Source organism: Tachyglossus aculeatus, chromosome 24, assembly GCF_015852505.1.
Source record: "Tachyglossus aculeatus isolate mTacAcu1 chromosome 24, mTacAcu1.pri, whole genome shotgun sequence".
NCBI lineage: Eukaryota > Metazoa > Chordata > Mammalia > Monotremata > Tachyglossidae > Tachyglossus > Tachyglossus aculeatus.
This window is the reverse complement of record NC_052089.1, coordinates 21,774,390-21,791,017: the sequence shown is the minus strand read 5'-3', so window position 1 is coordinate 21,791,017 and position 16,628 is coordinate 21,774,390. Positions and strand designations below refer to the sequence as shown.

Sequence of the window (16,628 nt, the reverse complement as noted above, 5' to 3'; positions counted from 1 at the left end):
ATTCGTGCATGAAAGTTCGTCGCTTATACATTCATACCTCTGGTACTGCAACAAATGAAGCTGTTGGTTTTTTGTTGTTTTTTTTTAACACAACACTTGATAGAATTTCTTAACCCACCCTAACAATTTTGGATGTGGTGTCACCTTGAAGTTGTTAGCCATTAAGCTGTTACTGGACACAGGTCATTGTACCCGTATGTTGAATTACCATTCTGTTCAAACGATGCTAGGGAAATTTTATCTATTTCTTTTCTGATTCTCATTGTGGCAGATGAGAATTATTTTAGGCCATAATATAGAGGGTCTGATTGCTGAATTTCAACTTCTGCACTAGCAACTTACCTCCAGGGTCCTTTACTAGCCTAAAACAGTTCCTCTAAGTGGCTGGTAGCCACCTCCGGGAGCCAGGGCTCATTTCTAATATAATAATATATTAATATATTCCTTCCTAATTCTCAGAGCAATGTTTGGTTATAGTGGACTCTCCCAAGCTTAGTACAGTGCTCTGCACACAGTAAGTGCTCAAAAAATATATTTGATGGAAGCTCTGAAAGTAACCAAGTAAGAGAAGTAAATAAGAGAAGCAGCGTGGCTCAGTGGAAAGAGCACGGGCTTTGGAGTCAGAGGTCATGGGTTCAAATCCCGGCTCCGCCAATTGTCAGCTGTGGGACTTTGGGCAAGTCACTTCACTTCTCTGGGCCTCAGTTACCTCATCTGTAAAACGGGGATGAAGACTGTGAGCCCCCCCGTGGGACAACCTGATCACCTTGTAACCTCCCCAGCACTTAGAACAGTGCTTTGCATATAGTAAGCACGTAATAAATGCCACTATTATTATTATTAACCAGATGGGGGTCTCATTTAAGCCCTTGGGAGAAAAATGCCAGTCAATATGAACACAGTTTGGGAAATATGAACTTGTGGGCAGGGAATGTTTGTTATATTGCGTTGTACTCTCCCAAACACTTACTACAGTTCTCTGCATCGAGTACTATTGATTCACTGATGTGTGAACAAATGAGAGCAATATTATTACTGTCATCATTATGCACTTCCCTAAACACCTATCTTTTTCTAAGGAAGGGTTTTGGCGCCTGGGGTGAACAGTGAACTCTTGTGATTAACAAGTGTTAATTCTTTCCCCTCTCAGGGTCATACCTGGAAGGTTTCCACTACTCCATTCATTCATTCATTCAATCATATTTATTGAGCGCTTACTGTGTGCAGAGCACTGTACTAAGCGCTTGGGAAGTACAAGTTGGCAACATATAGAGACGGTCCCTACCCAACAGCGGGCTCACAGTCTAGGAGGGGGAGACAGACAACAAAAGAAAACATTTTAACAAAATAAAATAAATAGAATATGTACAAGTAAAATAGAGTAATAAATACGTACAAACATATATACAGGTGATATACATATAGACAGGTGGTATACATATATACAGGTGATATACAAGTAAAATAAATAGAGTAATAAATATGTACATATATACAGGTGATATACATATATACAGGTGGTATACATATATACAGGTGATATACATATATATATATATATATATATATACATATATATATATATATTGTTCATTCATTCATTCATTCAATCGTATTTATTGAGCGCTCCATCAGTCTCAACTACAGGAGGGGGAGTCAAGCAGAGGCCAACCCATTCCATTCCTAGCTTGGCCAGTGGCTAGCGAGTGGAAGGCAAGTCAAAACTCACTTGTGCTGGACAACAGCGACATGGGAGAGAGTTGAGGGCGGAAACTCAAGTTTTCTGTGCGGAAGGAGGCAATGGTAAACCATTTCCGTATTTTTACCATGAAAATTCTACGGAACGATTGCAGATGGAGGGGGCATTCTGGGGGAGCTACGTCCTTGGTGTCGCTATGGGTTGGAGATGACTTGACAGCATAAAACAAGACAAAAAATTACCTCTTAAGGATTAACAATAAAAAAAAAATAGCCTTCTACTTAATTTGGGTGGGACGGGGAAATTTAGGAAGCCAATCCATTTGAAAGCAAATAAATACTGCACACAGGAGGTTGCTTTGCATTGGACCACTTTAATGAGTCAAAAAGGGTCAGGTCCAACCCCAACCTTAGTGAATAAGCGTTTAATAACTATTGACAGACATTTTCAAGGACCAAGACTATCAGCCTTCCCTTTGCCACATCAGACCTCTTTACAAATGAAGCATACCCATTAAGCCTGAGACAATAAATAAAAAAAAATGTAAGCAATAAATACCTAGACGGATGAGGGGAACAAAAGCCCACATAGTCATTCTTTGGGGAAAAAAATCATGCAACAGTAATAATCCTTCATCAGTTGTGCAAAATTTCTTCGTTCAAGGCATAATATTAAATGTCACAGTAGCCATATAGAATACGTTTAGAAACTAAGTACCATGAATCAAATTCACTTTGGTAGAGTGCAAATACGTGTTTTTCATTTAAGAGAATGAGTGCAATGTTGAGAAATCTTGGACTTGAACACAATATTAATGTCTTTTTTTCTTCTTCCTACACTTCCTGTATTTCTGGCCACATCTTCTTTGTTTCCCTTTGCTATCTTCGGTACTACTATCGCTATCACTAGTTTGCTGCTGTCTTTTTCTTTTGTTTATTTGGTACAAGCCACCGTCACTTGGTTGTTGGTGAACCCACTCAAGAGAGCTTGGCCCCGCCTCAAGGTCCGAAACAGGATTTAGTGAGAGAGACATGGGCAAGCCAGGTCTGGGCGTTGATGCCATCTGGCCATAGGAAGGTTGTTCCACTGGATTATGCATGGGGTACTGCTGTGATAAAAATAAATTCATCTGAGGAAGACAAAAAGACACTTCATTAAAACAGGTGGAACGCTGCAGCAAAGGGGCGAGGAAAAAAAATCAGCGGGAAACCAACCCGACGTACCATTAGATTTGCTTTTTATAGGACTAAAAATAGTAAATTCCACTTGAGAATGTGCAGGTAACTGACCACTGATGGGACATTAACACTTCTTGAAAATTGAGAAGAGTTAACCCTGGCTACTGTGGATTATTCATTCATTCATTCTTCAATCGTATTTATTGAGCGCTTACCGTGTGCAGAGCACTGGACTAAGCGCTTGGGAAGTACAAGTCGGCAACATATAGGGACGGTCCCTACCCAACAACGGGCTCGCAGTCTAGAAGGGGGAGACGGACAACCAAACAAAACATGTGGACAAGTGTCAAAATCGTCAGAACAAATAGAATTATAGCTCTATGCACATCATTAACAAAATGAATAGAATAGTAGAATAGTAAATATGTACAAGTAAAATAGAGTAATAAATCTGTACAAATATATACAAGTGGTGTGGGGAGGGGAAGGAGGTGGGGCAGGGGGGAATGGGGAGGAGAGGAAAAAGGGGGCTAGGTCTGGGAAGGCCTCCTGGAGGAGGTGAGCTCTCAGTAGGGCTTTGAAGGGAAGAAGAGAGCTAGTTTGGCGGATATGTGGAGGGAGGGCATTCCAGGCCAGGGAAAGGACGTGGGCCATTACCTTTCCTGACCCCCGGCCTGGTTTACTATCCATTAAAGACATTTATTGAGCATTTACTACCTACAGAGCACTGTAGTAAGTGGTTGAGAGATTACAATGCAATAACCTGATTTCTTTTGCTCCATCCTAGTGCTCAGGACAGTGCTTGGCACACTGTAAGTACGTAACAAATACCACAATTATTATTAATAGAGGTAGAGAGGCATGATCCCCGCCCACAAGGAGCCTACAGTCTAGTTAGTGTATGTGAACAGTGCGTTCGGGGGCTCTGACTCCCCCGTGTTGGTGTTTTCATCACCTTCAAACCCAGAGTTGGCCCCTTCAAAGCTGAAGGACAAGAATATACATACCCTTCAGTTCTAATTTAAAGGTAGTTTGGAATCAGAATTTCTACTTGTGAGAAATTTGAGCAGGTAAGAGTTTACATTTCCTAACCAAGTGAACCAGATGTGAATTGTTAAAAGAACTGAGATAATGGTAGTTCAGGTAAGGATTAATACTTAATGAATCCATCTGACTCTGGGTCCTTGGAAACTCTGATTCCCTTAACATTTATGATACCTTTTCATTTATATACCTTTTAGGTTCTACTCCTCTATCAGCTGTGTTTAAACCCTGTTTATTTATGTGTTGTTCCTGTCTACTGAACTCTTTCACAGTTAAGACCGTGCTTAGCTATTTGTCTGAAATTCTCAGCAGGCTCTGCTGCAGTTCTCTGCAGACTGGGGAAATTGAGTAAATCTTGTGGCTTTAGTCATTCGTACACTACCAAACTGAAAGTGCTTGCAAAAACTTCATTCCACCGTGAAAGCGTTTTCCAGACAAAACTTGAATCTGGCATTTTTTGCAAATACTACCCAGCAGAATATGGACCATGTTATCGGCGACCTTGGTAACATGATCTATGTTCTGTAAGCATTCTATGCCCTTAAAATGTATGACTGGTCTTTATATAACAGCCCCCTTGTTCTATGTCCTTCCCTTCCTGAATGCTCATTTTTATCAGCTGCCTGGTCAAAAAGGACCAGTGGGACTCAGAAGTCTGAAAGAGGTGAGTTGTGGCCACCAGGTCTCCCCCTCCACTTGTCCCGAGATGAAAGGAAGCATCACTTTTCAATACTTGCAGCCCCAAGGAATGTTGGACTAGGTTTGGAAATGGCAGGTCTAACTCAAAAGTTGGAGAAGCAGCGTGGCTCAGTGGAAAGAACATGGGCTTTGGAGTCAGAGGTAACGGGTTAAAATCCCGGCTCCACCAACTGTCAGCTGTGTGACTTTTGGCAATTTCTCTGTGCCTCCTCAGTTACCTCATCTGTAAAATGGGGATTAAAACTGTGAGCCCCCCGTGGGACAAGCTGATCACCTTGCAACTCCCCAGTGCTTAGAACAGTGCTTTCCACATAGTAAGCGCTTAATATTATTATTATTATTATTATTATTATTATCTTAGGTTTCCAGGTAAAGCAGTGTAAGACCTGAGGGTCTGCACCTTCTGGAATCACAGACTTCTCCTCCACTTTTTTTAAAATGGTATTTGTTCAGCACCTGCTCGGTACCAAGTACAGTACTAAGCACAGGGGTAAACAAATGCTAATCAGGTTGGATGTAGTCCATGACCCACAAAAGGCTCTCAGTCTTAATCCCATTTCACAGATTTGGTAACTGAGGCACAGAGAAGTTAAGTGATTTGTGGACAAGTGGCAAGGCTGGGATTAGAACCCAGGTTCTTCTGATTCCCAGAAATGTGCTCTAACCACTAGACAATGCTGCTTCTCTCACTTCAAGCTTCCTCTGGCTGGAAAGGGGACACCTGGGGCTACATAAGCGGAGCAGCTACAATTCCAAAGCGATTTATTGAGCACTTACCGGGGGGGAGAACATTTTAATAATGTAGTCAAGTTCAACACAGGCCCCTTACTCTGGGTGTAGGGATTCAGGCCCCAAGATTTTTGTTCTGTTCAAGCCTTCACTTTCAAAAAGTAGGGGAAGTGAGGGGTAGAAAGCTCGCAACGAGAAGGTGCATCACCATCACGCGGCAGCAGAATTCTGTACACGCTCTGAGCAAATTTTGCTTCCCCTAAAATTCTTTATAACACCGCAACAGATTCTACCACGTTTTGGTTTCACATTCTGACTGACGCCGCCTAACCGCACTGGTATAGAATGAAGTTGGCCGACTCACCATCTTTTGAAAGAAAGAATATTCCTGAGGTAAAGTACAGTCATTCGCCGCAAAGGGTTTCATGGGAAATGCAGGTCGGTCCCACGGCTCCTCAGTCCTTCAAAAACAAGGATGGGGATTTGAGGGGTGGAATCGGGTCCTTGTCAGCAGCAGGGCGGGTTTGGAAATTTGGCAGGTGAACCAGAAATTGGGCTCTTTTTCAGACTCTGCCCACCGGCACCCTCGGACTTCCCAAATACCCCCAACCAAATTTCAAGGGCGTCCCGCATTCGGCGGCAGCAGGGTACCTCATCCTGGTCCCCAGCTCTTACTTCCTTTCTAGTCCCTCTGGGGATACCGGACGAGGAACCATTCCTCTGGGCTTGCTGGACTTCTCCCGCCAGCCAAATGTCCGACAAATCCAAACCTACACTTTTCCTCCAATTCTGAGTCATGACAAGTGCAGTCGTCCCTAAATTGCTCCCATTCCCCCACTAAAGACCTCGGAAGGGGCCTGCTCTGTGCCAGAGTGCAGGTGTTGAGGACGAACTCAGTGAGTTGTGACTCAGTAGCCCCAGGTGAACACATGTGGCGAACGACTCACTTGAGCTGAGCTGGGTTCCAGTCTCTGGGTTGGTGGTGCTTTACCACTGGCGTTTCCTCCAGAACTGTTCAGAAAATAGGTGGGGTGGATGAGAGGAGGGGTCCATCGTGGCTTATCTTTTCTGCCCAGTTGCCAGAGGCTGGGAATTTGGCTCTTCAACAGGGAATGATCTGCAGGCTGGGACTGGCGGGGGTTGGTGTTTTGGGGAAGTCCAAGGCCCATCACCACATTTTGGGGGCACATTTAAAAACTAATCCTGGTGGCATTCAGTACCACAGGCTCCTCCGAGAGGGGTTTCCTGGCTCTCAGAACTCTCCTATCTACTCCACCGAATGACATCACATCCAAACAAAAATACTCTAATGAAGGATGATTTTTTTTTCCACGTATTTACAGGAAGACTTGCCCTAATTAAAAATAGCCCACACTTCTTTGCTTCACGATTTTCTGTTACCTGTGGCTCTGCAAATTTACATCCAAGTAGTTTTCCACACTTTGACTGTTCAATTCTGATGAGTGGGAACTCCCTGGAAACAAAAAGATGACAATTTTACTAATTCTGCTGTGTGATTATGGATTTTTTTTTTGATGAATGAACGTCACAAAAAGGCTGCCATGGAATAGCACGGTATTGATTTAAATGGGGTACAAATGTTTAATTCATGAATATGAAAAATGTGAAGTCGATTAAATAACTCTTATTTCAAGAGATGCGGTTATCGATTTTTGAGGGATTTTTTAAAAAAAATCATTCTTGGCCCGTATCCCTCACGTATACATAACTCCCACTGAACTATAAGCACTACATGTTCAACTGAACTGCACTTCAGGAAGTTATGTGAGCACAGAGACTGAGGGAGCAATCACACGCCATTGTTGAAGAAGTAAAAACCACAATGAAATTACATTTTTTTTAAGTTGTCTTAAATTCTCTGGATATTCTGGACAGAACACAGCTAGAGAGTTGGAATTACACCGGCAGATCTCTTCTGGACGTACGGAAGGAGTCCAGTCGGTGTGATGAAGCGCTGGAATGGCCAGCTAAGGAAAATTGTGGATTTTCCACCCATACGCTCTTTAATCAAAACACAGACCTCCACCCTGGACAGTTTAGACGCTCACCTGCTTGGAGAGAGGTGAGTGCATCAGATGTTTATCAATCCTTCCCCAACCTCCCGGCTCCTGAATTCCATCAATAATTACCCCAGGGATGGGCCAGGCGTCTGTTGCTGGCATTGAGAATCCAAACCCATGGGCAGTGTACTTTCTCAGGTCTCTAGACTGTAAGCTTCTTGTGGTCAGGGATCATACCTACTAGTTCTGGTGTATTGTACCTTTACAGGTGCATAGTACAGTAAGCGCTCAGTAAATACCACAGACTGATCAGCGCCAGAGGGATAGTATGATCTTGCTGCATGATGGGCCACTTGAAGACTGTGAGCCCCTTACTTATTACCTAATTAAGACTTATTTCCCCAATGCTTAGCATAGTGCTAGGCTCTCAGGGGGAAAAAAAATGACGGAAGCAGTATCTCTCCCTCCCACTGCAATGACTCAGGAAGGGGATGTTTAAAGTGGCTGTCATGACAAGCATACACCTCAAATTTGGACATTAGAACTCTACCCTCACCCTCATCTTTAAATGGAAATTCAATATCTATTCTCCCTCCTTGGACTGTGAGGCCCCTGTGGGACAGGGACCGTTTCTGATGTGACTATCCTGAATTTCCCCCAAGTACTTAGTAGGAGGCACGTAAGAAGGGCTTGACAAATAACAGTTTGTTTTTAATGGTATTTATGTGCCTACTTTATACCATGCACTGTACTAAGTGCTGGGGTAGATGCATTGGACACAGTCCGTGTCCCACATGCGGCTCACAGTTTTAATCTCCACTTTACACATGAGGCACCTGAGGCACAGAGACGTTAAGTGACTTGCCCAAGGTCACACGGCAGGTAAGTGGGAGAGGCAGGATTAGAACCTTCTCCACAAGGGCACATGGCTTCTCTGATTTGTACTGTTATTGTGGAGTTCCTCTGGCCTTGGTCTAGTTCAGTCTGAAAATATCAGAGCAGGATAGCCTCTGGAGGGCTCGGAACGTCATCCGGGATTCAAACCTCTCAACTCAAACCAAGCATTCTCCACCCTGAGGCACAGCAAAAGATTTTCGAATTTGTACTAAGCGCTTAGTACAGTGCTCTGCACATAGTAAGCGCTCAATAAATACGATTGATGATGAATTTGAGTGTCTCTCCCTTACTGAGGAGAGGCACTCCGTAATCCAAATCTGGATTATACTTAATGGCTATGAAAAATCTACAACTGATTTCCTTAATCTTAAAATAGTACCATAAAAATTACCCAAGAAGAGAATGCATTACCACTGTGGGCAGTGAGCATCCTTGACCTTTAAGTGTAATCTACACCTGTGGTGTAACTGACTTGTGGTACAAAAGCTTCTACCTACGTGACCATGCTTTTGATTCAGAAATATACGATTTTTTTATCTTCACCAGAAAACTAACAAAGACACTGTGCTTTGCTCAACTGCACGTCATCCTTCTAAGTAATGTAATTTCAAATCTGCAAAAATAAAACAGAAGCAATTTCCCATTAATACCACAGAGTTTAAAATCTGCAAGACCTACCAAAGCGATATTGCACATTTATTGGTCGTCCATATAAACGAATTCCATTCAGCAGAGCTATTGCATAAGACACCGACTCTGTGTGCTTAAAGCAGACAAATCCAAAAGATTTGGGTTTTCCATCTTTGTCCTTACATATGGTCACCTTGATTAAAGGCCCAGCCTGTAAGAAACTTAAAACATTATTTTCCCCATAAATCCCCAGAAACGTTTTTTAAAACTCACGTTCATCTAGTAAAATCCATTTTGACAGAAGGTAATTCCTAGAGCTAAATATAGGAGCCCAGCTGAAGCTGCTGATGTCCTACCTAGCTGTCAAACTTGATTCCAGACCATCCTCAAAATTTTTTTGAGGAGAAGCAAGACAAATTTCTGAGTTAGATAAATGACCTTGATGAGCTTAATCTGTAATCTAGATTTTGGCTGGTTCTAAACTCTGCTGAGCAAGGCAACGCTAAATTCCCTGCCTATAATAAACCGATTTAAATCATTTTCTCTAAAATAGAAAGGCCGTTTTCTGCACAAATGAATACTTATTTTTCATCGCATTATATCCTGAGTCAGTATGGTCCACGTGACATCCTGTGGATTACACATGATCCTGTGAGTCTTTTGGGGGGGCCCGTGAACCCCCTAAAGTGACTCTCCCTTCAGCGAGACACATACCAGAGGTGAAGAAGGGTGAGATTGGCTTCCCGTCCTGCTTCCAACCCTTCCCCGCAAGGTGATGTCCCCAGAAATGAAGGTGGCCCCTCTTCTGCTCTCCCCACTCACTTCAGCAGAAAAATTAACAGCTTCCCTAAACCCTCGCTGAGCAACCTTTAAAAACCGATCCACGAGAGATAAAGAGCTGTTTTGCAGGACCTGGCTCCAGTGGCGTTGACAGATTCTGTCGTCTCGTCCTTCCGCTGTCACCAAGAAATCTGAAAATCTGACTGCTTCAGTGCACACAGAGATCCCAGATAAATGACCGAGGTAAGGGGGCAACTCCAAGATGAAAGACATTACTGCCTCAAGGGCAGGGGCAAAAATCTCCCTCATTTTTCACTGGCCAGCAAATGTGGGGGTGTCAATTTGGCAGAACGGTCAGAAAATTACGCCAAACATTAAATTTTATTTCTAGCATTTCAAGTGACCATTATGGGACTAACTTTTCAAACTGGCTTGATTTACTGTTTCACGGTGGTAATTTATGCACATATGGCACTAAGAGTTCAAAGTCAGGTGACCATGCTACGGACTCACACAACGGGATCAACATCTTTCAAATGGATGATTGGTTCTGGGCAGGGGGAAGGACAGCAATCGTTAAAAGTGAGGAAAAAATGGAGAAGGGGAAGAATAAATATGAAATAACCAAAAAAGTACCAATTTTCAATTAGTATTCCACTGTTGAATGACAATGGTGCAGCATAGGCTGACCTGTGGAGTCTTCATAAAGATGATCGTCATAAGCTGAAACTTTTTTTTTTTAGGAGGGAATTCACCTGCAAGAAATATCCACTGTAACAGCTCTGTTGGCCAACGGTCCTTTCAATCGTGGTAAAGTATGTTCTCTTTTTTACTGGAGCTTCAATCTTTCACGTATACTAAGCTGCAAAGTTTCTAAGCTTAAGTATTGTAAGAAAAAAATAATTTCCCACAATGGATCGCTAGAAATGCCTAATTAAGATGGCCAGGTTTGAGAAGAACCCAGGAAACAAAGCAAGTTATCCGTAGTCCAGGCCACCCAACATTTTTGTCTGGTTTTCAATTAACCAAGGAATTGTAAGTTTAATGATTCACGGTACACGTGTAAACTGTGTTTTATAAAACGGTAAACTATTTAGGATATGGTTCACCAATTATTTTCCAACCGAAACCTCTTCCCGCTCCCAACCTTCAATATCTTTTAGTGAAAGGTTCTACTGTGGTTCTCTGATATTTCATTGTTGTGACCTATTTGTATGCTTCCTCCCCTTCAGTGTGTTTTCTACTTATCAGTCTTTAGAGCAAAAATAGAACTCAAGAAGATACTCTTGGGAAGTCTTATCAAGGCTGGGAGAAATGGCCTTGGAAATAGGAAGGCTGCTACTGTCCATTCTCAGAGCACAACAAGGGTGTCTGGAAAAAATAGGAAAAAAAAAAAACTTTGTACATCTGATAGAGGGTATTGAAAGGGAATCGTGAGTCAGGGAGGTAGGATGGAAGGAAGGAGGTTGGATGTGACCAGCTTTTCATCTCCAGTTTTAATTCCGACCCTCCCTGCCCCAAACCAGCAAGCTCCCAAATAAGGAACCTTATTAGTACAGTGCTCTGCACACAGTAAGTGCTCAATAAATACGATTGATTGATTGATAGTCCAAAACAGAGCACTATTCAACACAGAAATCGGCCTTCCACACTTCACCAGGAGAAACCACATTAAACCAGCCATGAATCCTCCACCCATCTGTTCTCTACTACGGCTTTGGTCCTCGAGGACGTCTAAGAGAGGCATTAACTGATAACTGATGAGAAGCAGCGTGGCTCAGTGGAAAGAGCCCAGGCTTTGGAGTCAGAGGTCATGGGTTCAAATCCCAGCCCTGCCACTTCTCAGCCGTGTGACTTTAGGCAAGTCACCTAACTTCTCCGGGCCTCAGTTCCCTCATCTGTAAAATGGGGATGAAGACCGCGAGCCCCCCATGGGACAACCTGACCACCTTGTGATCTCCCCAGCGCTTAGAACGGTGCTTGGCACATAGTAAGCGCTTAACAAATGCCATTATTATTAGGCAGGCACAGGGGATTGGGGTGCCTAGGCCTTTTTCGGAGTCAAGGTTGGAGGTTTGCTGGCCTTGTTACTCCAGGTGTCTGCCCCCACCAGCATCAAAGCGCTTAGTACAGTGCTCTGCACATAGTAAGCGCTCAATAAATACGATTGATGATGATGATCAAAGGGGTTCCCTCCTCCCCACCCATCATCATCATAATAATGATGATGGCATTTGTTAAGCGCTTACTATGTGCCAAGCACTGTTCTAAGCGCTGGGGAGGATATAAGGTGATCAGGTGGTTCCATGGGGGCTCACAGTCTTAATCCCGACTCCACCAGTGGTCGGCTGTGTGACTTTGGGCAAGTCACTTACTTCTCTGTGCCTCAGTTACCTCATCTGCAAAATGGGGATTAAGACTGTGAGCCCCCCGTGGGACAACCTGTTCACCTTGTAACCTTCCCAGCACTTAGAACAGTGCTTGGCACATAGTAAGCGCTTAATAAATGCCATTATTATTATTAATCCTCATTTGACAGATGAAGGAACTGAGACCCAGGGAAGTGACTTGACCCAAGTCACCCAGCTGACTGAGCTGGGATTAGAACCCACAACCTCTGACTTCCAAGCTCGTGCTCTTTTCACTGAGCCAAGCTGCATCATGCCACCTCTTCTCCAGCTCCCACCTCTCCCTCCTCAGAGAAGCAGCATAGCTGAGTGGAAAGAGCCCGGGCTTGGGAGTCAGAGGTCATGGGTTCAAATCCTGACTCCGCCACTTGTCATCTGGGTAACTTTGGGCAAGTTACTTCACTTCTCTGGGCCTCACTTCCCTCATCTGTAAAATGGGGATTAAGACTGTGGGCCCCATGTGGGACAACCTGATCACCTTGTAACGTTCCCAGCGCTTAGAACAGTGCTTTGCACACAGTAAGCGCTTAACAAATTCATTCATTCATTCAATCGTATGTATTGAGCGCTTACCGTGGGCAGAGCACTGTACTAAGCGCTTGGGAAGTACAAACTGGCAACATATGGAGATGGTCCCTACCCAACAACGGGCTCACAGTCTAAAAGGGGGAGACAGACAACAAAACAAAACACGTGGACAGGTGTCAAGTCGTCAGAACAAAGTTGTCAAACAAATGCCATCATCATTATTATTACAGTGCTTTGTAAATAGTAAGCGCTTAATAACTATTATTATTTTTATTAATCCCCTCCTTCCTGTTTCCCTCCTCCCCCTCCTCACCCCCTGCCTTACCTCCTTCCCCTCCCCACAGCACCTGTATATATGTTTGTACGTATTTATTATTCTATTTATTTATTTATTTTATTTGTACATACTTATTCTATTTATTTAATATGTTTTGTTTTGTTGTCTGTCTCCCCCTTCTAGACTGTGCGTCCGCCGTTGGGTAGGGACCGTCTCTAGATGTTGCCAACTTGGACTTCCCAAGCGCTTAGTACAGCGCTCTGCATACAGTAAGCGCTCAGTAAATACGATTGAATGAATGAATCCCCATTTGACAGAGGAGGGAACTGGGGCCCAGGGAAGTGACTTGCTCAAAGTCACCCAGCTGACAATTGGTGGAACCGGGATTGGAACCCACGACCTCTGACTTCCAAGCCCGGGCTCTTTCCACTGATCCAAGGTGCATCACGCCACCTCTTCTCCAACAACTCCCACCTCTCCCTCCTCTCCCTCCACCCCGCAATGTCCCTCATTCCAACTGAGGCCCAGATAAGGGCCTTGCCCAAAGTCATCCAGCTGACCATTGAGAGAGGCGGGATTAGAACCCACGACTTCCAACTCCCAAGCCCGGGCTCTTTCCACTGATCCAAGCTGCCTCATGGCACCTCTTCTCCAACTCCCACCTCTCCCTCCACCCCCCCAATGTCCCTCATTCCAACTGAGGCCCAGAGAAGGGCCTTGCCCAAAGTCACCCAGTTGACCATTGAGGGAGGCGGGATTAGAACCCACGACTTCCAACTCCCAAGCCCGGGCTCTTTCCACTGATCCAAGCTGCCTCATGGCACCTCTTCTCCAACTCCCACCTCTCTCTCCACCCCCCAATGTCCCTCATTCCAACTGAGGCCCAGAGAAGGGCCTTGCCCAAAGTCAGCCAGCTGACCATTGAGGGAGGCGGGATTAGAACCCACGACCTCCGACTCCCAAGCCCGGGCTCTTTCCACTGATCCAAGGTGCATCACGCCACCTCTTCTCCAACTCCCACCTCTCCCTCCACCCCCCAATGTCCCTCATTCCAACTGAGGCCCAGAGAAGTGACTTGCCCAAAGTCACCCAGCTGACCATTGAGGGAGGCGGGATTAGAACCCACGACCTCCGACTTCCAAACCCGGGCTCTTTCCACTGATCCAAGGTGCATCACACCACCTCTTCTCCAACAACTCCCACCTCTCCCTCCTCTCCCTCCACCCCCCAATGTCCCTCATTCCAACTGAGGCCCAGGGAAGGGGCTTGCCCAAAGTCATCCAGCTGACCATTGAGGGAGGCGGGATTAGAACCCACGACTTCCAGCTCCCAAGCCCGGGCTCTTTCCACTGATCCAAGCTGCCTCATGGCACCTCTTCTCCAACAACTCCCACCTCTCCCTCCACCCCTCAATGTCCCTCATTCCAACTGAGGCCCAGAGAAGGGCCTTGCCCAAAGTCACCCAGTTGACCATTGAGGGAGGTGGGATTAGAGCCCACGACTTCCAACTCCCAAGCCCGGGGCTCTTTCCACTGATCCAAGCTGCCTCATGGCACCTCTTCTCCAACTCCCACCTCTCCCTCCTCTCCCTCCACCCCTCAATGTCCCTCATTCCAACTGAGGCCCAGAGAAGGGGCTTGCCCAAAGTCACCCAGCTGTCAATTGAGGGAGGCGGGATTAGAACCCACGACTTCCAACTCCCAAACCCGGGCTCTTTCCACTGATCCAAGCTGCCTCATGGCACCTCTTCTCCAACTCCCACCTCTCCCTCCTCTCCCTCCACCCCTCAATGGCCCTCATTCCAACTGAGGCCCAGAGAAGGGCCTTGCTCAAAGTCAGCCAGCTGACCATTGAGGGAGGCGGGATTAGAACCCACGACCTCCGACTCCCAAACCCGGGCTCTCCCCACTGAGCCAAGCTGCCTCATGCCACCTCTTCTCCAACTCCCCCCTCTCCCTCCTTTCCACCCACCCGCCAATGTCCCTCGTCCCCCAGGCTCCCGCTGCTCCCTCCCATCCCTACCTGCAGGAAGAGCTCATAGAGGATGTCCTCTCGCACCCGGCTCTCTAAATTCCCCACAAACACCGTCCTGTCGGCCTCGTCCTGAGCGGGGAACATGGCTGCCGGGGCTGCGGCATCCCCGGGCCGGGCCCTGCCCGCCTCCCACTGGCCCTCGGCCCTCCTCCTCCTCCTCCTCCTCCTCCCCGCTGATGCTGCTGATGCTCAGCCTGCGGCAGATGCTCCTGATGCTCAGGCTGCTGCTGCCGCCAACCAACCCCGCCCGCCTTTACGACAGCATCACGACAGCCCGGTCCCAACTTGCCCTACCGCGGGGTCCTCGTTGCCTTGGCAACCCCGCCGCGGGCCTTCGCGGCCTCCCCGGACATCTCATTCACTCATTCATTCACTCACTCTCTCGTTCGTTCATTCATTCATTCGTTCATTCATTCACTCGTTCTTTCATTCGTACGTTCATTCACTCATTCGTTCATTCATTCATTCACTCGTTCGTTCATTCATTCGTTCACTCATTCACGCGTTCATTCATTCATTCTCATTCATTCATTCGTTCATTCGTTCACTCGTTCGGTCATTCATTCACTCATTCATTCGTTCATTCATTCGTTCGTTCATTCGTTCGTTCATTCATTCGTTCATTCATTCACTCATTCATTCGTTCGTTCACTCATTCATTCATTCGTTCGTTCATTCATTCACTCGTTCTTTCATTCGTTCATTCACTCGTTCGTTCATTCATTCACGCGTTGATTCATTCACTCATTCATTCGTTCATTCATTCACTTGTTCTTTCATTCGTTCATTCATTCATTCACTCATTCATTCATTCACTCGTTCGTTCATTCATTCGTTCACTCATTCACACGTTCATTCATTCACTCATTCATTCATTCATTCGTTCATTCATTCGGTCATTCATTCACTCATTCATTCGTTCATTCACTCATTCGTTCGTTCATTCATTCATTCGTTCGTTCATTCATTCGTTCTTTCATTCATTCCCTTATTCATTCGTTCATTCATTCATTCAAAGAACGAACACATGCTTTGTTTTGTTTTCCATCTTCCCCTTCTAGACTGTGAACCCACCGTTGGGTAGGGACCGTCTCCATATATTGCCGACTTGTACTTCCCAAGTGCTTAGTACAGTGCTCTGCGCACAGTAAGCGCTCAATAAATGCGATTGAATGAATGAATGAATACTCTGCACACAGTAAGCGCTCAATAAATACGATCGAATGAATGAATGAATCAAACCTGAGCAGCATGATCTAGTGGAAAGGCACAGGTCTGGGAATCAGGTTGCTTGGCTTCTAATCCTAGAACTGCCACTTGCGAGATGTGTGACTTTGGACAATCAATTTATCTGTTCCTCAGTTTCCTCATCTGTAAAATGGGCATTAAATGTATTTTCCCCCCCATGCCCTCCTTCCCTCTTAGACTGTGAACCCCGTATGTTTGGCTTTTTCCATTTAACGGAAATGTTACATGTAGGGATACAAAATGGTGCTTTCTTCACTTCACAAAAGCAGTCCAGAATTGGTGGACAGGAAACAATTTGAAAAGTGCAATAGCTGTAATATCTATTCTTTTATAAAGCAACTACTTCCGAGAATTCAGAGTACTTTACAGAATGCTTGTTATCTCATCATCGCAATTGTATAATACTAATATACGGAGCAAATGAGCACACTGAACTTCTTATGCTCTTCTTCCTGT

At 45.2% G+C, this 16,628-nt stretch overlaps 1 protein-coding gene across 1 annotated transcript in view; it reads right to left on the bottom strand.

Annotated features, from left to right (window-relative positions):
- Nucleotides 1-15,041, bottom strand: part of LOC119945137 (multidrug resistance-associated protein 1-like) — a 91,824-nt gene extending 76,783 nt beyond the window's left edge. Inside the window, exons 1-6 of the mRNA XM_038766164.1 lie at nt 14,913-15,041; nt 9,612-9,932; nt 9,254-9,282; nt 8,946-9,118; nt 6,751-6,823; nt 5,714-5,810 (exon numbers count right to left, since the gene is read on the bottom strand). Coding sequence (XP_038622092.1) covers nt 5,714-5,810; nt 6,751-6,823; nt 8,946-9,118; nt 9,254-9,282; nt 9,612-9,932; nt 14,913-15,008 — 789 coding nt within the window. The 5' untranslated portion in view covers nt 15,009-15,041. The remainder of the gene's footprint in view (nt 1-5,713; nt 5,811-6,750; nt 6,824-8,945; nt 9,119-9,253; nt 9,283-9,611; nt 9,933-14,912) is intronic.
- Between the last annotated feature and the right edge of the window lie 1,587 nt (nt 15,042-16,628).